The 23,749-nt window shown below is 47.7% G+C and overlaps 6 protein-coding genes across 6 annotated transcripts; 2 read left to right on the top strand and 4 right to left on the bottom strand.

Moving 5' to 3' along the window:
• Positions 1-655: 655 nt before the first annotated feature.
• Positions 656-5,023, bottom strand: GGS22DRAFT_131242 (uncharacterized protein). Its single transcript, XM_047958477.1, has 2 exons — positions 3,669-5,023; positions 656-3,167 (listed from the first exon to the last, which is right to left on the bottom strand). Exons 1-2 carry the CDS (start codon positions 4,415-4,417, stop codon positions 1,376-1,378), a joined length of 2,541 nt encoding a protein of 846 aa, XP_047819443.1. The 5' UTR covers positions 4,418-5,023; the 3' UTR covers positions 656-1,375.
• Positions 5,024-10,534: 5,511 nt separating this feature from the next.
• GGS22DRAFT_161333 (uncharacterized protein) lies at positions 10,535-13,393 on the top strand. Its single transcript, XM_047961078.1, has 4 exons — positions 10,535-10,715; positions 10,791-10,929; positions 10,990-11,809; positions 11,921-13,393. The coding sequence occupies exons 2-4, from the start codon at positions 10,836-10,838 to the stop codon at positions 13,263-13,265; spliced, it is 2,259 nt and encodes a 752-aa protein (XP_047819442.1). The 5' UTR covers positions 10,535-10,715; positions 10,791-10,835; the 3' UTR covers positions 13,266-13,393.
• On the bottom strand, positions 13,384-16,449 carry GGS22DRAFT_131198 (uncharacterized protein). Its single transcript, XM_047958476.1, has 10 exons — positions 16,293-16,449; positions 16,089-16,243; positions 15,222-16,034; positions 14,676-15,171; positions 14,500-14,624; positions 14,354-14,447; positions 14,254-14,303; positions 14,111-14,201; positions 13,780-14,055; positions 13,384-13,730 (listed from the first exon to the last, which is right to left on the bottom strand). Exons 1-10 carry the CDS (start codon positions 16,339-16,341, stop codon positions 13,477-13,479), a joined length of 2,403 nt encoding a protein of 800 aa, XP_047819441.1. The 5' UTR covers positions 16,342-16,449; the 3' UTR covers positions 13,384-13,476.
• A 2,972-nt stretch (positions 16,450-19,421) lies between these two features.
• Positions 19,422-20,481, top strand: GGS22DRAFT_161328 (glycoside hydrolase family 61 protein). Its single transcript, XM_047961077.1, has 4 exons — positions 19,422-19,642; positions 19,701-19,952; positions 20,005-20,205; positions 20,261-20,481. The coding sequence occupies exons 1-4, from the start codon at positions 19,489-19,491 to the stop codon at positions 20,326-20,328; spliced, it is 675 nt and encodes a 224-aa protein (XP_047819440.1). The 5' UTR covers positions 19,422-19,488; the 3' UTR covers positions 20,329-20,481.
• A 70-nt stretch (positions 20,482-20,551) lies between these two features.
• GGS22DRAFT_199846 (DUF159-domain-containing protein) lies at positions 20,552-21,881 on the bottom strand (the record flags this gene model as incomplete). Its single annotated transcript, XM_047966350.1, has 3 exons — positions 20,552-21,198; positions 21,251-21,794; positions 21,855-21,881. The coding sequence occupies 3 exons, from the start codon at positions 21,879-21,881 to the stop codon at positions 20,558-20,560; spliced, it is 1,212 nt and encodes a 403-aa protein (XP_047819439.1). The 3' UTR covers positions 20,552-20,557.
• Positions 21,882-22,032: 151 nt separating this feature from the next.
• Positions 22,033-23,562, bottom strand: GGS22DRAFT_161326 (60S ribosomal protein L18). Its single transcript, XM_047961076.1, has 4 exons — positions 23,347-23,562; positions 23,068-23,172; positions 22,627-22,994; positions 22,033-22,571 (listed from the first exon to the last, which is right to left on the bottom strand). Exons 1-4 carry the CDS (start codon positions 23,348-23,350, stop codon positions 22,494-22,496), a joined length of 555 nt encoding a protein of 184 aa, XP_047819438.1. The 5' UTR covers positions 23,351-23,562; the 3' UTR covers positions 22,033-22,493.
• Between the last annotated feature and the right edge of the window lie 187 nt (positions 23,563-23,749).

Genomic DNA, 23,749 nt, shown 5'->3' with positions numbered 1-23,749 from the left:
TTGGTGATATGATTATATGTGGCTTGCTATTCGCGAAGAATTCACATAGAGTTTACACACGTCCCTTTGCGTTCGGGATCTTACCAAGTAGATAGATATCCATTGGCAAATAGCAGAGAATAATGCGTCGATGGCCAACTGTCATCCAGCAAAGAAGCCATAATGTGTCGTCCCTGATGTTGTGCAAAGTGTTCGAGCTCTGTGTGTAGCTCCTTTCCCCTTATCAATCGCAACCTTTCAAACACGTTCTCGCACATGCTTTGATGTTACGAGAGAACTAAGTGGGGACCTTAAGCAACACCCGAACCACATGAATTCATCAATTGAACTATCAGCGCTAGGATCATCGTTCATTGCATTGCCACCGCATGCGTACCTGAGTATGTAGTACTTGGAAGCTTAAGAGTACTTCAAGGTTGTGTTGCCTGTCTTGGGTCGCTACCTACATCGTACGCTACTCTCCTATATTAGCGACTTTCCTAATCGAGGACAGATTCCTCAGACGAACCAATCAAAAGGAAAATGTCCCTTTGTGCTCAACAGAGCAGTCCCGGCACTCTGTAACCGACAGTGGTGTTAAAAAAATAATAAGTTCGTCCCATCGTGCACATCTACCAAGCGATCAAGGTTCAACTAATGATTAGGTAAGAAATAAGCCATCGTATTCATAGTTGGGAAGGGAGCTATCTAAGCCCACTGTCCTTTATAGAATCTCAATAAGTAAGAGACTAATTAATTCATCGCAGATGCCCGTTGATCATCTAGATTATGCGGCGTCAACCATATTCGGCGAACTTAACCATTTGCCACTGCCGCCTCCACTATGTCAGATCTTTTTCTCCTTTTGAATTTTTTTTTCTTCCGTAGCCATATCCGAGCGGACTATGATCCGCCCAGTCGAGGCCGCAGACGCCTAACGAAAACACTAAATCCTCAACGCCATACCTAGTCGTAAGGTAGCCGTCGTGATGCCTTTACCATAGACACCTATGCGCCGCCCGTTCCCTCATAACACAATCGAAATCGACACAAACAAACCCGAAGACATTAACAACCCTGAGCGAAAAGGTTCCTTATCTTCGGTATATCTTTTCTCAGTATGATTCGCATATTTCCCCCGTAATCTGATCCCATGACTCCAGCCGTGATTCGCGATATGGTCGAAAGAGGGGTATCCTGTCTAAGACTTTTAGGCCGTTCATTCTATATGACATTTTAATACAAGTTTTGGTGGGGTGGAAGAATTATATCCGAATGAGTAAAAGGGAAGAACTAGAAAAGTAGAAGGTTGAGAAATGTATGAACAGAACATGTTGCCTCAGGATTGAGGCCACCCAATTAATGTTGGGTGAGGATATCTGCCCCAGTCGTGGGCCTAGCGACGCTCGCTGAAGACAGCTTTGGCCTGGTCGGACTCCTGCACTAAGGGCCGGTGGGTATATTGACGGGATGGGGCGTAGGACTGTTGGCGCCGGTGATAAGGAGGTGTCTGCTCATACGCAGACGCTTGACGGGCACCATTGGCATGCTCGTATCCAACAGTAGGAACCTGAGGAATACTTGAATGAGGAGCGGTTGGGGTGCTCTGATGGCGCATATGTCTGTAGCTAGAGTAGGAGGAAGCATGTCCTGATGATGGAGACTGCCAGGAGGGCTGATAGGGACCGGCGTTTCGCTGGCTTGAACCGGAGGAGCTATCGTAATAGCTGGACGGGGGATGCGAGCTATGCGAGACATGAGAATGTCTTAGAGACATGGGCGCTCTATCGTAGGTCGCAGCCTCCGAAAACTGGGTCGGTTGTGCGGAAGGATAATCTAAAGGTGAACGGAAAGTGAAATTGTGCTGATTATCAACCTCCGAAAAAGAGCGTTGGTGAGAGGCACGTCGACCATTGAGGTATTCACGAGAAGTACTGGAGTCTAGAGCTGGAATTACTGGTTGGCCTCCGTTTCGTTGAGAAGCTGACCCAGACCAGTGATCATAACCAGAATTGTTAATATCGGTATCTTCTCGGCCATAGTACGAGTCCTCAGCGTGACTTTCCTGGATGTTGTTGAAAGCAGGGCGGTGGGGAATGGAGTAGGTATCTCGTAACGGCGCCAAGGCGGGTCGTTCAGGATGTCGAAGATTCATACGCGCATGGCGATCGCCGTATGGAGGGGCATCAGATACCCGCTGGCGTTTCTCGACTGGAGCTGGATGCATGGCATCTTCGTTTCCCCAGAACGACGGCTGGCTCACTCGACGAGTCATAGGTTGTGCCTCAGGCCGAAGAGAAACGCCGACTGACTGCGATCGCTTATGGGTATGACTACCGCCGCTGGTCTTTCGTTTTAACATAGTCTTTGGCCGTGCATCATTCGATGCATCCATGGAGATATTTGGGAGGATCTCTATGTCAGGGATCTGAGTCATGTTGGTTTCCTCCATTTCTTGCTTGAGGCGAGTAACAATTTCCTCGATCTCAGCCGTACTGTACCCATCACCACATTTGGTTCGCAACCAATCAGGAACAGCAGTGCCGTTCAGTGTAGCGCTGTCTAGTGCACCAACGTCATCATCATCCTCACTGTCATCGCGGTAAGATCTCTTCCTATTGGATTTCTCCTGTACGCGATTTTGCTCTCGCTTCCTCATTGACAAGGACCATTCCTGGACAATCCCAGGTTGTCCAGTCCGCTTGTTCTCGTCACTCCAGTCTTGGACACGGCGAATCTGCTTCTGGACTAGGTCACATTGAACCCTAGCCCACTCCTGTGCATTACGGTAGCGGCTACGCTGATAGTGCTTCCGACAGAAGTGAACCCAAACATGCGACGGTATGTTTCGAGTGCATGTCTTATTGCGGCCGAATATGTGCGAGATGGCTTTGCGTAGTTGAGAGCCTGTGTCGCAGTTTGGCTTGTACATGCAGACAACAATGCCGCCCTGAGAAGGCTGTTCAGCCAGAGCTGGAGACGGGGATATTGAGGGCATGGCGTAGCCTAGCCGATGCTCAACTCGATGTGAGGGGGACGAAGTGGGTTGGATTGTGCTAGGAAGAGAAGGGAAACCCCGGTTGATGGTGTCTGTAGCAGCGAAATCAGGTGCTGAAATGGCTCTCTTGTGTGCTTTGGCAAAGTCAACAGGAACGAGATGACTGAGGTCAGGTCTGATATCTTTAGCACTAAAATTGTGTTAGCAGCAGAATTTTCGGGTGAATTTCTTTTCAAACAAAAGTCCAAGGTTGATAATGGGCAGCTATTTATAGAGGAGCAAGTCTTCGAGAAATGAGTTCTCGGAGTCTTGGAAGACGAAGAGAAAATTGAGTGACTAGTACTTGGAAGTACAATCACGTTGGGGCCAAAGGTTTTTTTTCAGTCAGTATGACTGAAATAGGCAGCAGGCTTCTTCTGTATTGGATGAACAGAGGAAGACGATAGGTCTCGATAGGTTTAGTTGGGTAATTGGGTATAAGTTTTGAGGAGTTGCGAGACCTTGAAAGTAGCTAGCCAAGCGTGCACAAGCACAGTACACAGTACTCTCTACAGTGAACTCAAGCTTTTCTCAAGAGTCGAATGATGACACTTGCCGGTTTCCGATCTAGGCAAATACCCAGTAGAATTCCTCGACGGTGATAGGCCAATTCAATGGATTGAATGAATGAAATGCAGGAACAGTTACTCACATGATCGGGTTTGGTCGCTTAATCTGATCCAAACTTTGGGTACCCCTCGACATTAGCATAGCATCAGATGGTGAACTGGTCCTTAGAAGATCTGTGACTAAGGGCTCTCCATTGATTGTGGTCACGGGTGGAGATATTATTCCTTCTTTTGTTATCCTTCTATGTGACTCCGTTGACCAAATCTTTGGAATTGTGAGCTCAACGCATTCAAATTGGGTCTCAAGAGAAGGGGTGTCAGGGATGGTGTTGATAGATTGGATTCCTCCAACCGTAGACATAGAAGAGATCCTAGAGTGTGATAAAGAAGTGGATGAAGAAGCGTAAGAAGATAAGCTGCTGTGACTATCAGAGAATTTGTGTCTTGGTGATTTGGGACTGGCAGATTCAGCGGGTGAAGTGCTGTTAGAAACTTGTCGACCTGACGCCTGAGTTGATTTAGTATCGAGTGTGAGTGGAAGAGCATATCCGTTAGCGTCCCACGGCGTCCTACTTCGACTCGGTACCTTTGTATCGCTCGTTCTCCTAGATGGTGTCTTCTCATTGGATGAAATTTCTGATGTTGAAGAATATGTTGTCGTTCCTTCCGTCGTTGAGCAAGTTGAGGTGGAGCCAACTGCATGATCCACCATCCCCCCAATCGTGCTTCCCATACTTCCCACACTGCCCATACTCCGTACTTCTCTACTCATCATTCCATGTCCTCCCCCTTTCCCCAACGAGGTTGAATTTAACAACGACGTGACATCCATACTGCCAGCAACCTAAATGTCAGGTAAACCGTTGTGTTTTTATTAAGTGGAGAACTTTGTCTGCGAAAAGCAAGAGCGACCAAGCCGTCACACGGAAATTCCGATGACAGGTTAAATATATAAGTATATATTTAAACTTGGTCCGTGCTATCAGTTGAGATCTCAGAGGCGATTAAGATATCTTTCGTAGTTTAGACCGTTTCCTGCGTATTATTGGCGGCAAATGTTTATGCGGATGTTCGCCTTGGGATCCGGATAAATAAGACGACTCCGGCTCTCTTTGCCCAAGTTCCAAGTAGACTGCCTTCGAAGTAGCGTGGATGAAATCAGAAAATACTTTCTCCCAATCAGTGTCAACAGATCGTCATTCTCTTTCTCTTTTCCTAAGTGTATCCTGCACTGCTCGCGGGTTTTAAAAGCCTGGTAGCTGGTAATTCCGTTTATACGATAAAGCGATAACCCCTTTTCAAAGAAAAGGATATTTTCTCAGCCAAAGCCCTTCAGTCGACCAAGTACCGGCGAAATAAATCTTCCCTAGGCCAGCCTCACCCTCCCTATTCGTATTTCGATAGCAATAGCCCACCACGAGAGTGTGGAATGGATATAGGCGTGCTAGATTGAGGCGGTGTTGATTTTCCTCGATCTCGTGTGTTGTATTCCGAACATGGAGGAAGTACACTCAAGACAATGCCACAGAGCCAGCTTCACCCTATCGACAAAACCGTGGCAAGATGAGAGCAAAGATTCGAGAGTAGTTTAGATAGGTAGTTGGTGTATAATATGGGGGATCCTAAGTTTTTGTTGGCTCGAGGGAGTATAACCAGGGGGTCTAATAAGAATATTAGGGTTATCAACACTGATCGACGCTAAGGGAAACTGATGAGCGACGGAAGATTGAAACGATCGATGTAACTGTGTGCCCGAAGACTGGAAGGAGACGGGTGTTGCCTGCTTGCGCGGCCACCAGACAGAGAGTATACTCCTATTCGGCTGGGTCGGGTTTGGGGAGAACCGAAGGAAAGGCAATAGTAGAGAGGCCACACGGGACCCCTTGCTATTTGACGGGGTTTGTCTGAAACACCAAACTAGTCGTAGATCTGGTATGCCCTCTATAGTAGAGGATGCCAACAGTAGATAGGCGAGGGGATTTCTTGCCTGGCCGTCCAAGAGCTCTCAAGGCTAAAGATGGCAGGTCGCCTATGAAGGAGAGTGGTCACTTGTGCAGTGTCAGGAACGAGACGGTAGCAGGTGCTATCAAGGGGGACGCAGGGGAATTAGATAGAGACACAGAAAGCGAAGATAAGACGACGTCCAACGGGACGGGATGCTTGTTCCAAGAAGGGAAGAGTAAGGCTATGCCAATGTTGCATAGACATAAAGGATCTGGATACAACAACGGCTGCTTGGGAGGAACTTGGGGAAAAGTGTAACTTGGGGTATCCGAAAAGAAACAGATCCTCGTTTCCGAGTTTGAGACAAAATTCTTTAGAGGACTAAAACAAAAGTTTGTTCTGAGTCCGAACCGGAGGCCGACTATAAGTTGTCAGATAGTGCTAGGTAGGTGTCAATGGATATATGAGCTGAGAGAGAAGGCGGCCGTCATGGCTAATAGATAACCATTATAGGACGAAAGGGTAATATTCTAGAGTAGAGTTACCGCGTGTAGAAGCATGTGGATACTTCACATTATGCATTGCTCCGTGAGCTAGTAGGTGTGTTTGGCGTACCCTGTAGGCGGGTAGGCAGGTATATCATAGATGATATTGGAATAATCCGGGTAAGCTTTTTTTGTGTTATAGGTAGTCAGGTAAAGTTGCTAGAGGGAGGTTATGTGATCTCTCGGACGAATGAGCGAATGGACGAAACCATTCTCGTTGTCAGGGATAACGCCTGCTCTTTCCTAAGAGCCGTATGAGCCGTCGAGCCGTACATACCTAATTTGTCAAGTTATGTAGTGTGTATAGGGATGTGGGGTTCGCGGGATGGTAGAACGTACGGCAGAATATACGGCAGGAAGGTCCCTAGGAGTTGGAAACGAGGGACTCACCCGTGCCTGTGTCAGATCGACGTGTGGTAGATCATGGCGTTAGACGTTCCATCTGAATAGTTTCTTTCGTGATCTTCACAGGGTATAGGTATGGCCTGACTAGGGCACATCCGCGTTCCATCCCGGATTAGTAAGTTATCTATGTGGGTGTTCAAAAGAAATCGCATCCACGACGGGGGGCGGGGTGGTAACAGTATAAAACCTGGGTAGGTGCTAGAATCTAATGAAAATCATAGTAGTTCTGCTAGCCGTTTCTGGCCATTGAACTTCCTACCTGACGTCCATCGTTATTAGTAGACAAGTACCATACTATTCGTATGGAACGGCTAGCTCTTGGAAGGCGAGTCTGACCAGAGACGCTAGATAATAGTACAACTTCCATTTTCAGTTTGTCGTTGTCAGGGGTTGCGACGTTCACATTGTATTAGGTATCAGGGTATCAGGGTATGTACGGCTCCCCACACTTGAGGCTCCAGAGTGTGGCTCAGTATTATGACAAGGTAGTAGTGATATAGCATCGAGAGGGTGGGGCTACCTTCTTGGGTTGCCTCCCGTACATACTTACATACATATGTCAAGCTGCTCTTCAGGCAGATCTAACCGAACCGATAGACGATGTGTGTATGGCATCATGGGAGTGAATACCTAGCAAGCTACTAGGTATACATGCAAGTCTAAAGTCGAGATGATCTACAAGCTGAGACCGGTGGTGGGTCTGAAACTCTTATGCGGTGTTTTGATGCCGAAAGGTTGCTAGCTACTAAGGCTAGAGCTGCGATCTGTGACCGGATTAGCACCAGACCGGCACAGGAGATTATATGCCGCTAGCCCCGTCGGGATGTACCGAGCCTGACAGGGCGAAACCTCCTGTTGCTGCTACTGTGGTCGCATGTTTGGGGACCGCGGAGGCGTAGCACAGCGACCTTTTCTCGTCCAGGCAGCCCAACAGCTCCAGCAGGCCAGGTACTACTGCGGCGCCGTACAAACTGCGGCTGTGCGAGGACCAGAATACCTCTCAATCCTTTAACATCACCGTGAGGCGACAAGGTTTAAGCTAAGTATCAGGTAGAGGATGGCTGCATAGATATTCGTAACTCGTAACGAGCAACTACTATGTATGTATGTAGTTTGAATTCGTATTCCCCGAAAGATGGCCTCGAATTTGATGTGACACGTTGCTAGCTTCGTCCGATTACAATTGATGGTTGATGGGTGATGGGTGAAAGGGTTTGACAGCTAGGCCTAGATCCATAGATGCTTACAAGGGCCATGGCTTGGCTATCTTGTTGCTTGATGCTTGTTGCTTGATGCTGGATGCTGGATGCTGGATAATTATGATTGTAATCTTGCGTTAACCAGCAGGAATTTCGGGTAAGGCTCTTCATGCTCCCATCTATTATCCGATCGTACGGGGGACAAGGAGCCTGGAGGAACGGGTAGGGGTGTAAAGTGAGATATTTTGTCCGTTCTGATGACGAGTCAAGATCGCTGTGCAGGGTGGGTAAAGATGGGCAAGATGGGCAAGGTGGCCGGGTGGCTGATCCGGGGTGGTTGGAAGGTTAGATGCGATTGGCTCAAGACGGTTCGAGTTGACTGTTTCGACTTAGGTTCACTATCGTACGCAGAAGACACAGTCAATCTGCTGGAAAGCTGAATCCAAACCAATTTTCTGGGTCGAAACTCGAACTCGAGACTTGTGACTTGTTTGAGGGTTGGGTAAAAGACCCTTTAAGGTCAGAGGGCTGAATTGTAAATAGGAAAAATAGGGAACATTGAGGCGCTAAGACCATTGAATAAAAGACCCCTGACTGTTTCAGCCCTGGTAAGTTTTTGGATCGCCCCTTGGATCGACTTTCTTGGCAAACTCTACAGCGTACTACTAGTGTATGTAGGTACCTACTCTGCTATTACAATGCGTCCAATACAATTATTTAAGTTTTCGTCTTTTTCTAGAAATAGCAGCACGTGCGGTGACAATCATTAAAACCAATCTGCAATCTACAGTTCAGGCATAATAGTATGTTTGTATAGGTACTATTTAGGTATAGGCAAAGGAAGAAACGTATTAACTAACTGCAAAATAGAAAATTAACAAGGAGGGAATTTCATCTTGTGGGATGATCCTCCATGCGGTTTTTGGTGATACTCTTGGCGGGATTCAACTTTACACAGTACAGAATACAGAATAGTCCTTATCGGTTCATCCGGAACGATGATGAATTCCTGACTTCCTCCTACGACCTAAAAAGGAAATTAAGCAGACAAGCAAAGCTGTCATCCGTTCTACTGTTCAAATGTTATATCTTCATTCCCCATTTAAACGTTTGCCTTGTTAACCGATAGGCCATGGGTCATGGGCCATCCCCTTGTGCGGATCTCAAACACCTCCACTGCGATCCAAAAGACGCGAGAGCCCGGATTGAGATACTACCTAGTACCGTTTCACCTTACGCCCAACTATACTCCATGTAGTATTATGTAAACTATGCGGCTGCGTAGTATGCCTGTTTCTTTTCACAGGCAATTGTTGCGCCTACGTTTTGGGTTCATGTCCGATACTATTGAACTTCTCGTTCATGAAAGATGTCTGATTCTTTACCCAATACGGTACAGTATATATACCAAAGCATAAGCAGAGCCTCGATCATATAAGCTTAAAGTTGGATGCATGGGCAGCGTGAGCCAAGGAGTCAACCTTATCTTTAACACAACCCCAACCCCGAAGTCGTGAATGCCTACCTAATGTAATCATCTGAGGGTAGATTTGATCAGGAATAGAAATCCGGCATTGAAGTTTCGCATACCTACTACTGGATACCTAAACCCTAAACGTCGTGTCCTTGGAGCATACTACATAATAGGTCCTAGGTATGTCTTCGAAACATGTGATTTCTGTCCATCCTTAATAGCATCGTCCATTCATCTTATGAACCGGAGGAACCGAAGCAGAAAGACTTCGCCTTCAAGAAAGGTTTGCTTGGCAGTTTCAGTATACCTACCTAGGTAGGTAGGCATAAAATAACAGTTCCTCTAACTTGGCATACGAGTGTTGGCGTTGAACTTAGCCATGGACCTACGCGTACGCAATGAGTGGCTTGAACGGGACCGTAGACCCTTCTACCGACACACATGAGGCCGATTTAGAAGGGAGAATCGGCATGGTGGGCAGCTACTTCTGATGAGGAGTCTTCAATCACCCATTAAATGCAGCTCTTCTACTTAGATACATGGTGGGAATTATTCCCCGGTGTGTCTATGATTGGACGGACCGTCTGACGACGGCGACAACCTGAGGGCCATCGCTCCAGCCACGTCATCCGATGTTTGATCCCGCCGGGTTAGAGCTGCTGTAAGCTCTATTGAGGATGGATATGGTAACACATTGTCTTTCTCGTCCACCGAAGTAGACCGGAGCTCTATTATTGGAGAGATCCCCGGTTAGTTGCTTTCAATTGCAGCCCATTTGTTCGTAATAAGAATAGCCCGTCACCTCGTAGCTTTGTGGAGATGAGATTGGAGATTAGCAGCCTGAAATCGCGCCTTGTTCTGCAGCCACCCTCTCCGGAGATTTCGTGACACATGTGCTGGTTGGTTACAGAAGAAATTGTGACCGGTAATTGAGCTGTGTATCCACCCCTTGGCCGGGGAGATCGGTCATTAAGCAACTAACCGGTCACTAAGTAGTGACAGATCAAGAACTTTCCTCTCTTCACCTCGTGGTTGACAGAAAGTGTCTCAAGCATTTCTGACGCAGTTCTCCGTGTTGGCGGGTATCGAGTCGCCACGACATATTTTACATTCCGTAAATAATGACTCGACTAAGCGGAGGTGCGCACGGGTTGATTCAATGCGGGATTCCTCTACCAAAATTATACCAAAGGCGAAAATCGGTTCAGGTCCGAAGATGAGCGAAGATGATTAGGTAAATTTAGAAATACTTCAAAAGTTGCTAGCTGTGACCCCCGGTCTTTTCTCTCCCCTCCAAGTTCCGCTGACAAATTCGTCCGCCTTCATATGCCTTCGTCCGTCCGTTAATTCGGCCGAATTTTCTTGGCATCAACCTCAAGGTCAGAAAAGGGCCTCGATCAAGCAGGCAAACGAAAGAATTATGGTAGCTTATTGATAGAATTTTAATTTTTGACGATTCAAGTTATTGTATACGCTACTAGTTGTTGTGTGTGCGCTCAGTTAGCTATTCCTTTTAATTGGTGACCCGGTAATACGGAAATTCCAGTCTGATCAGGGTACCAGGTATGCTCTTATAACCACTGCTTATAAACACAGAAAAAAAAAGTACAGTGTAGATATTAATAATGTAAACTCCAGGTTATAGAGCCATCGTCACTCCGTGGTTCACATAGGACAAAGAAAATGCCCCAGCTCCCTGTGCGAAGTGCAACCGGTGGGGGAGACCCAGAGGCGAAGAGAAGAAAGATTCGCAAGGGGACACATAGTTGTTGGGAATGTGAGTTCTCTCAAGTATTTCGGTCTTTGTATAGAAACTAAACATATACATTCTGGTAAGGCCGAAGGAGAAAGACCCGTTGCCAATATGCCTCTGACACAGCCGCCATCTGCATTGGTTGTCAAGCACGAGGGACAAACTGTGTAAGCCAGGAATTTCCTAACGAACAGTCACATTCATCGGAACGAGGTCTGTCGCAGCGGATGAATAGGGTAGAGGGTATGCTTGAAAGGATAATCGAGAGAATTACGCCCGGTTCTTATAATCATAGCCAGTCGCGTGGTAAAGCCTCTACTTCCTCCGCCTCGGTCGAAGATGAATTAGAAGACTTATCACCAGACATCCTCCGTCCGTCGGCGGCAGACCACCCTCATGTGATTGGTATCTTCGATGCCCTACGAGAGGAGGGAGGGTCTTGTCCTTCAGCCCGCACATCGTTTGTGCCGACTCCAGCATCAACCCAGAGTGACACAGCGCCGGGTCTTCCTGTCAAGTTCTCACATATCTCGAAAACTCTCCACGCGACGTTTCCATGTCAACATGATATCGATGCCATAGTAAAGGCTGTAGGGTCCGGTCCATATTTTATCGCGGCATACTTTACTGGCATCGATGGCCCCTTTGAAGACCCGTCCACCGTCTCGGAGGTTCCGCCTCCGACTAGCCATCCTGCGTTGCTCTCGAAGCGTCTGATGCAATTAATTAACTGCATGCAGAAGATATCTGTAGACGCAATCCCGAAGGACCTTGTGTCAAAAGAGCCAATGCGCTTGCAGATGAATAGGATTGTAAATGTAGTCTTGGACTTAGTGGCTTCCGATGATGACCTAGTCGGCTCGGTCGAGGGCCTCGAGACCTTGTGCTTCGTTGCGTTGTACCAGTATGTAATCTTCGAATCCACACAACCCCCCCATCCTAGCCAAAGACCCCATTTTCTTATATAAGAAAGGTACCTATCACCTAGTCTATGAGCAACACTAACCCTTCTCAGCGCAAACGCGGGCAATCTCCGTAAATCCTGGCTCGCCCTCCGCCGTGCCCTCGCCGTCGCACAGCTCATGGGCGTGGACAGATGGCCCAACGAAAAGCCGATGAAGTCGGTCGACCCACAGTCAGACCCAAGAACGCGCACCCGCGCCGGCAAACTCTGGTACCGCATCAATTTTACCGACCGGTACCTATCGCTTCTTCTCGGGCTCTCCGCCGCCTCCGAGGATGATTCTTTCGCAGAACCTATCCGAATCGCCGGAGACACGCCGGTCGAGCGTCTGGAGAAGCTGCACACCGTCGTCACAGGGGCCATTATCAAGCGGAATATGAATGTCAGCCGCGCTGCCCCGGACTCTGCCTTCGGCACCACGCAAGCCATTGACTGCGACCTCGAGATGGCCGCCAAGTCGATGGGCGCCGAGTGGTGGCAGCCTCTACAAACCTTCGACACGTCCATGGCGACTCCGCTCGAGCTCGTGCGGGCCCATGCTCACGTTATGATGCAGATGAACCACCATCACTTGCTGATCCTACTACATCTTCCCTACATGATGCGGGACCCTAAGGAGCGGCGCTGGGATTACAGCAAAACGACGTGCTTGCACGCCTCGCGCGAGCTGCTGCATGCATACCTAGTCTTCCGCCATCTGACCGACGCGGCCTCTGCCTGCCGGCACACGGACTACGGTGCGCTGACTGCGGCTATGACGTTACTTCTGGGATACCTCGACCCCAAATTACGGGTACGGGATGTGGAAATATCAGAACGGCGCAACGCAGACCGTGATGTGATCGTCAAGGTGAGGGATGTCATGAAGGTGATGGCTGCGCGGGACGGTGATAAACTCGCGCACGAGGCCTCCGATATTATCACGAGGCTATTGCCCCTAGCAGATGTTGATTTGACGATGTCCGGACTCGGAGAGAATGACGCCCCGGTGCGTCTCGAGATCCCGTACCTGGGTACTATCAACATCAACCCGGTGCGCAGGCAACCGCAACACAACCCCCGGCAAGACAGTAGCGGCATGTTACCATCCCCAACCAACCGCAATAATAGCAGAGAGGAATGTGGTGAACTTGAACGCCTTAGTGTTTACCCTTCGCCCACCACCTACCAGGCTCCTGATAACCCCGACCATATGCCAATGGACATGGGCCTACAACAGTTTCCTCAAGCCCAATCGAGTTTTCTGTCCTCTCTTGGAGAGGATGCCAATTTCTCATTCATGCAATTCGAACCGGATATATCTTCGCCATACCAATTCCCCGAGCTCGCGGCTGATGTGGATCAGTGGACTTTTCAGGGGTTCGACGCGACCTTTTTCGAGAACCTGCTTTCATAAAAGCATACCCTCTCTTCAGGGCCCTATATACCTAGCCAGTCGTTGAAACTTGGGACTTATGTGTATATGGTTCGGTATAGATATCCACGCTTATATATGTATATATAATTTTAGGAATGTCTTGTGGACATCCCCTGAAATAGAACATATGTACAAGAAATATTTTCAAGCATAGACCATTGTCAAATTCGACGACTCAAGCTGGACTAGTCTATAGTATTATGATCTGTCCACCTGTATTTTTCGTGAACTTCGTCGGAACCCTTGGCTCCAAGTCTAGGATCTTATCGGCTGCAAATTCGGCTGCGGTCACAATCATAGCCGAAGGATTTCCGGTGACCATGCCAGGGAATATGGACCCATCAACAACGAAGAGGTTATCGGTACCATAGACCTTAGTGTTAAGATCGACGACAGCCGTGCCGTTTTCTTGACGGCCATCATCCGTGCCCAATTTGGCGGTTCCTACGAAGTGTTAGTGGGGTGCGCATAATATATGTTAGGGAATACCAACCCATCCAGTGATTTGAGCGACGTTTGGCAGAAGTGACTTCGATAGCATCAACGTAGGCTTCTGTGGTTTGGTTTGTTTTCGGCAATTGGAACACAAGGTCCTTGACTGTGCTTAAAGCGCTTCTCAAATTCTCAATGCCCTTGACAACAGCTGCCTTGTCATTGGGGTCTCGAAGGTAAGGTGGCGTTGAGACAATCGTGCTCAGGCCAGGGCTGATGGTCATGCGGCCTCGTGATACTTGGCCTCTACCAAGGTATTGGCTCATGATCATGGTGTCTATGTTACTTAGCTCCCCTCTCTTTTGATGCTAGTAAATGATGCGAAAACTTACTTGTGCTATTTGTCTGGTCGGCACCTTCGACACGAGCTGTCCATTGAAGTTGACGAACCACTCCATCCGCGCCTGTGATTTCGTCCCAGAACTGATTATTGTTAGAGGCGCTTTCAGCAGATGACTTGGTAGATGAAACATACCACAGGACCAATATTGGGAGCAGATTGTGCAAGAATACCAGTACGGTTTGCTATATAAGGTCAATTGAATGCTTTAGGTTACGTTATCATTAGGTCTTACCAAGGTATTTTTGCTTATCGGAGGGGATTGGTGTTGTCCATGCCTCGTAGAAGTCGTAAAAAACGACATCCGGATGTGTGAAGTAGGTATCGGTCTGTATATGGTGGAGTTAGTGCAGTTCAATTACTTCCGGGTTACTAACTTACGTTAACATGGTCCATCAAGTTATAACCGACTGGTAGGTTAATCCAGGATTCTTTGTCAATGAAAGCCTTTCCATCAGATGCTGAAGCAGCAACGACCTCAAGTTGGTCAGCTGGACCAATGCCACCTAATTCAATCAGCATATTGTTCCAGGCATTAGTAACGTATCAAGACATACTTCTTAGGAGGAGCTTGGCTGAGCCAAATGTCCCTGCAGCGGCGATAACTCGTCCAGTCTTAGCGGTAACGTCGACAGTGCCAAATCCTCCCCCTTCTACTGTACAGTCTAACTCAACTCCGGTGATGTGACTCCCGGTTCTTAGAGCTCTCCGGACTGGAGTGTTCATCCAGAGCGCGAAGTTATCACGCTTGGCAGCTGTAGCCAGATAAGTAGTCAGGGGGCCACCTCTCTCGCCGCCCGAAAACATGTATGTCGTAGCACCATAAGTATGGTTCTTTTGAGTTGGCGCATCATTCGGAATCGGCACATTCTTCCACCCTGCCTTTGACAATCCGCTGGAGATAACATCAAATCCTTGGTGCATGTATACTTCACCATCTTGAGATGGCTTCGTAGTTCCCGGAATACGTGTGAACGTTCGGTCCGTAGCACTTCGGAGATCAGAGTTGTGCCACCCGGCGGGAAAGTTTTCATCCCAGTCCTTCGGGTTTGCCTAGTCCATGTTAACGTCTAAATTTTGGAAACGCCGTCAAAACACCTTACCTTCCACCACAAACCAGCATTAACAGCCGTGCCTCCACCAAGAACACATCCAGCCATTTGGTCAGTATCAAGACAAGCCACACCATCTGAATCGACCCAGATCTGGTTGCACAGGCCCGGAACATCGAATCGTGTCAGATCTGTCTTCTCAAGCCAGAGGGGCTTCATATTTCCACCCCACATCCCCGCAGATGGCGGACCCTTCTCGATTAACAGAACGCTATGACCCTTCTCGCTTAGACGGTCCGCAATGGGTATCCCACCAGCTCCGGCACCGACGACAATGTAGTCGAATGTCTGATTAGCCATCTCCTTGGCACAAACAGGAGTTGTTGGCGGTGGCACATCCTCACCACCACACTCGCCAGGAACGGTTTTCGTTGCCAATGCAGCCCAGTCAGGGTACTTAGCTTTTCCAATGCCCTCTAGAGGGGCGCCGAATTGCCCGAAGCTTTGGTGTTGTCTAAAAGAGATTTTAGCAGGGCACTCCGGGTTAGAAGGAATAGCTGAAGCGGCAGCTCGTCCAAAGACAAGCGTTCCACCGGTAGTTTCAACGTGGCCGGTGGTGCCCTCTTGATTCCAGGAGAAACAGTTCTGGCATCGGTATATGACCTCGAAGCCAGTGTCGTTGACTTTCGACGAGATCTGCGTCAGAGTTGCGTTTCCGCTATAAACTCCCGGTAGATTGTATCCAGTAGTGAACCGGAAAGACGTCAAAACTTCGCCATTGTAAGGCCAGGCAACGAGCAGCAAGGCATCTGTCATCTGACCCGACTCGCCGTGGGATACTCCACACCACCCGGTCGAACATTGCTAAAATGATACTTAGCAGAGTTATCAGCGCGTCAACCATAACTAAGTACGTACGAGTATACCGATGTACTCCGATGCATCCGTAGTTAAGGCATCTTCAGGAAGAGTTAGGCCAAACGTATATCCCGTAGAGGGCCATGTTCCAAATTCTATCCCTGTGTCTGGATCGGTGTATGGGGTGGCAACTTGGGCAAAACAGGTCTGTAGGGCTGAATGAATTTAGCAGGCGTCATCGTGTCGGGAATCTTAAATACTTACTGGCAGCAGCTGCTATAACAGCAGTTGCAATACGTGAGACGGACGGCATCTTGAGGTCACGGGCCAAGCATCCAAGACCTAGGGAGGCGTGAGTAGGAAGCTATAGAGAAAGGGGATATGAATCGATTAATAAATGGCATCGTATCGGTAGGATCGGTGAAGCCAAGAAATCTCATTGCTTGCCCGGTATTCCGGGAAGAGGACGTGATAGGACATGATCTGCAGCACAGACATAGTATAGCTACTGTTAAAGTCGAAGTCCTTGGCTAAAACACTAACTGGATTACGGAGGACAGTGCCGGGGAGGATCTGTATAGAAAAGGCATAGTACGGATGGTGCCAGTATCCCTATAATAAAACCTGTTATATTGTTGCAAATGCGGGAAGACATCGCCTGTCAAGCCGACTGGATAGAATAAGCGATAGACGCCCATAGTTACCAACCAAGAGCGCGTAATAACAATACGAATCTCATTGATTCGCGGAGGCAACTGAGTAAATACATTATTCGGGAACTCATTAAGCCTGAGGCTAAGATGCTCATCCCGATATCAACATCGCCACGAGTAGACAAGGTACCTAGGCTAAGATCCATGGAATACAGGAAATGAAAATATCGGCTCGATCAAGCCAAGTCGGATGTGTAAGGGGAAAGTAGACGATCGACGGAAACTAAACGAGTCCGGGGACTAAATTTCTGTCAGGAACAGATGAACTTCTGGAAGCTTGAAGCCGCCTGCCAATGATAGGTGTCGGAATGGTCAGGCATTGGGGTTTAGAGGATTACGCATCCGTGAAAGTGGGAGGGTTGGAGGCGAGAAAGATTTTAGTAGGCGATTTGAACGGTTTGGGACCATTGACCCCCCGTCTTGGCGGCGCTACGGAGTAATTAAGTACGAGAGGGCTGAATATTCCCCACATCTTTAGAGCTCTTCAGGGCCGTCATTCCACTTTCCCCCACAGTCTCAAGGTTCTCCCCGCTTCCATCCCCTTACCTTCCTATACTTTAGATCCTACCTGCCCTACCTATCCATTTTCTCTGATTTTTAAGCATTCAAGCATTGAGTTTTGTTTCTTTACTAAACCTTGGAATCGCTGCCTTACATGGATCCCATGCATTGTCTTATCATGACCATGCAGGGGTTCAATTAGCGACCCATCCCCAGCCAAGTATAAGGTTAATTGAAGATTGATTTGGATAAATTTAAGTCGATTGGACACTTTCCCGGTTGGTCATCGGCGTTTCCATTGTTTACCCATTAACATTTCTCGCTTCTCAGCCTATATCCCCGTTGAAAAGAAACCTTCTCATAATTGTGTAAGCGTCAAAGCTGGCACGTTTCGTCTCTTCCTACCCCGAACCCTCCCAGATCTAGGTAACCCTTCCGAAACTAACCCGCCTAACAGTCCAGTCGGTTACAAGGGCCGATCGGGGTTACTAGGTACCTATCACGAGATCACGTTCTACACTGCAGGTGCGAGAATTCCTTGAATTTCTTGCTAGAGCCCTAGCCATTCTTTCGCTACGTATTCCGTGTTGTCAGATCAACAATCCTAGAGAAGAGTCTACAAGGGACCGATGCGTGGTCGACATGTCTTTGACGGCTCGCTCTTCCACTCGAGAAAGGCAGCATCGGTGTTCAATCTCCATTTATGCTAGTCCTCGTTCCTAGGAAGTTTCTAGAAAGCACGCCAGCGATACGTTGAATACCATTGGACGACGAGAGAGATTGTGTAACATCTCAATATGACCTCTATGTTCTTGGGGATCTAGTGAGTGGTACGCAGAACGGCGTCAGAATAAACGGGCCATGTGCGAACCACCAGAAATGGTACTGTATTACACTGTGCTCTCATTTACCCCCTGGACTATCTAACTAGGCATTTAAGGATTTTGCCACAACACTAGATAGTCTAGGGGATAAGTCAACTCACAGTGTATCACAGTAGTATTAATACATGGCTCGCACATGGCTCACTTATTCTGACGCCGTTCTGGTACGTGACATCAAAATGCTTTTCCAAGCCACATACGCAATATACACAGACATATATCTAACAAAGTCTCGATGCTTCCATTAAAAGTAACATTTCTTATGCTGCATGGTTAGAATGTTTTGTGATACACTTACTTTCATCAAAAGTTTGAATATTGTGTTATCTTCACAATATACCTATTAGGTGGGTAGACGGACATACACCGAGTGAAAGAATACGACGACAACTTTTCTAGTGAGCATATATATCAGTAGTGTAGTGAGACTTCACTATACATAGACGAGTCGGAGATATATGACAATAAAGTCTATGTATTACCCTAATACGACTTAGAGGTACAACCTATCTCTTGGGAATTGGTATAAAAAGACTTAATGCCGACGAGATCGACAAGAGTCTTATGGTAAGGGAATCTCTTAAGTATTCAGATATGATGATCATAAAATCTCCCCGTTAGGGATAGATTCATGCTGCCTCATGAAAACCAAAAGACACGACTTCACCATCTCATACTAGTTATGCATATTCGCCCCAGCTCTCTTGGTGTCGATTCGCGATCCTCGTCTTAATTCGACCTTCAGAAAGAAAAGGTCGAATCAGATTTGCAGTTCTCTCAACTCAGAATTAAGATCACAGGACTATCCAGTGGCAAGAAAAGCTTACACGATCCTGATCTAATACGATCCTTGCTAGCCAGATCTCGCGCCCATTTCTCCGGGGGTCTCAGTGCCGAACCACTGCCTGCTGTGAAGACATCGTGCATATAATATCTATTTAGGATGTAAATTGCCCGGCACCAAAATACGACATGGAACAACCCGCGATAGCCAACCACAGCGATGGTATAATGAGGCCGTTTAATCTATCTTATTAACAACTTCTCCTATGATGCTTAGTTCGCAGGTCTGACCCCCGTCTCCTTGACTTGGTCAGCCAGCCCAAGTTCTAGCACCAATCATTCTCCACGTTCGATGACTGGAGCCGCGGCCCGCTTCATATACAGAATCTGGGGTTCGATGCACACAGGAGCCAGCCAGAAGGGACGAGAACTGCCGAGGGAAGAAGTCTTGTGCAGTTTCGTTTTTAAGGATGACCCAGAGCACCTACGTAGGTAGCTGGCAGAGCCTGCTACTTACTTCAATTTACTAGTAACCTCAACTCCAGGAAACAGATTTGAACCAATCTTCCGTAGATCGCAATGAAGAACGTCGTCGCTCTCATCGCCACGGCGGCTCTCGCCGCCCAAGGTGTCTCCGGCCACTACATCTTCCAGGCGCTATCCAAAGGCACCGCCAAGGGTACCATGTACGAGTTCGTCCGACGAAACTCCAACTATAACTCTCCCGTTACCGGTTTGTGTTCCCAATCCAAGGAGTGAAGTAACGTACACCTGCTAATATTTGAACGTAGACCTATCCTCTAAGGACCTCCGATGCAATGTCGGTGGTGCCACCGGAGGCAACACGAGCACCCTAGAGCTGAACGCTGGTGACCCATTCACCTTCACCCTCGACACAGCCGTGTACCACCAAGGCCCGACTTCCTTGTACATGTCCAAGGCCCCGGGTACTGTTGATGAGTACGACGGCAGCGGTGACTGGTTCAAGATTAACGACTGGGCGCCTATTTTCAATGGCGGCTCGGCTTCCTGGACTATGTCAGGTACGGGCGAGTTCAAATCCCTTCACCGATCCATCGACTAACCTCGGATTAGGCAGCTACTCTTACACCATTCCCAAGTGTATCCCGAGCGGCGAGTATCTCCTGAGGATCCAGCAGCTCGCCATCCACAACCCCGGCGGCGTTCCTCAGTTCTATATCAGCTGTGGCCAAGTCAAGGTCAGCGGCGGTGGTAGCTCTTCGCCCTCGCCTACGGCCAAGATCCCCGGCGCTTTCAAGGCGACCGACCCCGGCTGTGAGTTTCCCTCCTTTTAAACAAGACGATATACTTTACTAACCTGGACCACTAGATACTGCAAACATCTACAGCAACTTCCACAGTTACATTGTCCCCGGTCCATCTGTTTTCACCTGCTAAACGGGTAATTACCTAATTACCTATCCATGGCTTGCATAGTGTTGTGCGGGATTGTAACAGACGAAGTAGGGAAGTCTGGATATTACTCCATACGATGTATCTTTATAAGATAGATCACCATGAAGCACAATGAGCATTCATTAATTTGTCAAATATGAAGTGTACATACATGATGAGGTATCTTGGTGGCGTAGATTTCCATTGGAACAGTATTTCCCAAAACGGTGCATCAAGAACTATTCGCAAAGAATTTCGTTATCTTCTGCGTACCAGGCTGCTTCGTCTTATTTGGGCTCCTCGTCCGATTTCTAGTAGCACTAATCTTTTGTCTCCCTCCTTTCTGTGGTGACTGCGGTTTATCTAATGCGCTAGGAGGGTTTATCGTCGTCGCAGGTAGCTTCTTCAAAGGCTCCTCGTCATTGAGCATATCCTCAGCTTCCCTCTTGACACCCGCTACAATCTTACTTTCTTCCTTTACTTTAGTCGAATCTTCCGTGACGAAACCTTCTTCCTTCTTAACCTCGATATCCGGTTGCTCTTTCTTTGAACCTTTCTTCGTAGCGCCCTTGGCAAAGAAATTTGCTATATTGGACTTATTTTCTTTGCTGTCGACGGGAATGATGAAGGTAGGCGAGTTGTTGCCTACTTTACCGACATCCTTGCTGACCGGATACACATCTAATTCGCCCTCATAAGGGTTCAGCAGAGCCTGTAGTTGTTTTGACCATTCGTAGTGTTTAGGGTCCAGCCACATGCGTAAGTCATCAGACCCATTCTGTAAGATGACCGGCATGCGATCATGGAGGAAATTAAGTTGTTTATTCGAGCTTGTAGTGATAATCGTGTATGTGTAGTGCTTCTGCTCGTCGTCTATTATCGATCGGTTAGTACTACAGTCTCTGGGGTTCGCTCAAGTACTTACTCTCATATTGTACCACATCCCACAATCCAGCGAAACACATCAACCTGCCATCCTTCCGTTTGACATAATGCGGTATCTTTTCTCGGCCTCCATCCTTCTTTAGCCACTCGTAGAATCCCTGTGCGATGACGATACATCGCTTTCTTGCTTTCATGGTGCTCCACATACCGCCACTTTGAGCGAGAGAGTCGTCCCTACAGTTGATAGTTTTCATCGTCGAACCGAAGTCTGGATTACGTTTGGTCCAGAACGGAACTAGTCCCCATTTCATGCTCTGCAACTTATAACTAACGGATTGAGACTCGGATGTGTCATCCACAGCCCCTTCTCGAGAATGATTCTTGATTAGGACTTCGCTAGAAGCATTGGCGTGCTGTTTTGGGGGGCCTGCTCCCCAATCTGGAGTGTTGGCGCGATAGACCATGCCATGGTAACCGGGGGCGAAGTTATAGCTTTGCCTGGGAGCATCGTCGCCTTCATCTTCTGGTGCTTCGTCCACGACCATATCATCATCTTGTAACAATTGGCGGATTTGCGCCGGCCGCTATGATTTAGTTGTAGTTAGTCTACAATGACCTCGTTGATGAAATGGTTTATTACTTACCAAGACTAACGAGTAACGCCCGCACATTATAAGATACGAAACAAACGAGGCAGAATGAACATATTAGGTTAGATGTTAGATAAGCCCATGGAAGAGATATATCTAGATTGTAGGGCTAGTTGGTCCGTTAGCTATGGTAAATATAATCATCCCAAAAGTTAAATTAAAGAAAGTTGGCGTTTGTTGAAATTAGCTATGACGAAATGATTTTGGCATCAAACAGCTTAAACGTGGAGTCAGGTGATTCTTTCTTTTAGTTCTAATTCCACAAGAACTGAGCACTTTAAGAAATATCAAGGCGGTCCTCCGATCTAGCATCACTTAACTACCTAGACAATAGGCTTTTGAATTGGTGCTTCGGTTTCGTGTCATATCATTTAGCGGCCTACGACATGGCTACTCAGCCCCATAGAAATTGTGTAAAAACTCAATGGCATCGGTCATCGTTTATGTAGAAAAGTGGTCAACTGGTGTTGTCAGTGGTAATTCATCTTATTCTGTATGAATTCATTTTGCAATTCCGTATCACGCCAAGCCATGCAGAATCCACTCCCGAAGCAGATCTCTTCCGGTTGAGAATTGCCTCCATGGTATATCCGAAGAGACGTAACGCACGACCTAAACCAACCCAATTTTCCCTTAGACCTTGAAACCACGCGACCGTCTGCGACCACGAGCACGCTCGAACTTGCGGCCCTTGGATTCGACATAGGGTTTCTATAGATTATTAGTATATCGTAAATGAGGTAAAATGGCTTCCAAGTCAACGTACCTTGTGCTTGTGAGGACCCATGCCGAAGTGCTTGACAGCCTCACGCGCGTTCTTGGGGCCGCGGAGGAGTAGGGTGTTGCTACCAGTAGGGGAGCGTAGTGCGAGCTGGTCGAGGGTCAATGCCTCGCCACCGGCAGCGGTAATGCGAGCACGGGCCGTGGCAGTGAATCGAAGAGCAGCGATAGAGACCTTCGGGACCTCGAGTAGGCGGTTGTCGTCGGTAACGGTGCCAATGACAACGATGATCTTTCCCTCCTGATCCTTGGAGAGCTGGCTCTTAACGCGCGAGAGGGAAACGGGGGGTCGGTTGGTGCGGGACATAAATAGGCGGCGCAGGACAACCTTGTTGAAGCTGGAGTCGGTTCGGCCTAGAGAGTAATTGTTAAGTTAGTATTATATCATAAACGGAATGGCACACATGATTTATGATTGATAACTTACGGGCCAGGAAGCGGTATAGCTTCACCAAGAGCTTGAGGTAGACATTGTCGCTCTTGGGTGCCTTGCGGTGAGTGCCGCGCACGTGGTGACGGTCGAGATCAATACCTATTCAGAGAAAAAGCCATGGTCAGCTTTTTGGTTCAAATATGCTCTTTCAGGCGCATCTCAGAGGATGATTCCTGATTGTTCGCAGACAGCGAGAAAGACGAGTTGCATTGCGACAGCTCGCCTTTCACACTTCCACTCGCATAGACATCTCCAAATAAATATTAAACGTACCCATCTTTACGGTGACTCTTTGCAATAAAAGAAAGAGAGTCGATGGGAAGAAGAAAAGCTGTTGTGCTGTTGGTTAGTATTGACTGAAGATTGGGAAAAAATCTCAAGTGGACCGAAAAGTTCTAAATCATAAAAGATAGATGGAGCGAGTTTGTGCGAGTGGGCGGTGTCAGCTGGCAGTTAGGGTTGGTCAGTGTGGATCCACATAAACATGAGAACTTTAATCGCTTGGTCCAAGCGCCGGATAAAGATATGTATGATTATGTAAGTACCTAGTAGGTCTACAATGAATTTGGTACCTTAGTACTGTGTACCTAGATACCTAGGTACATATAGGTACTTTGTACAGTTGATTGAATCCATTCCTACATTCGTAAATATCAAACGTGTATTATATGTATAA

The sequence above is a fragment of the Annulohypoxylon maeteangense genome, assembly GCF_022496945.1.
Source record: "Annulohypoxylon maeteangense strain CBS 123835 unplaced genomic scaffold GGS22scaffold_7, whole genome shotgun sequence".
NCBI lineage: Eukaryota > Fungi > Ascomycota > Sordariomycetes > Xylariales > Hypoxylaceae > Annulohypoxylon > Annulohypoxylon maeteangense.
Note: the sequence above shows the minus strand (reverse complement) of the source record. Positions and strands in the feature narration are given on the sequence as shown.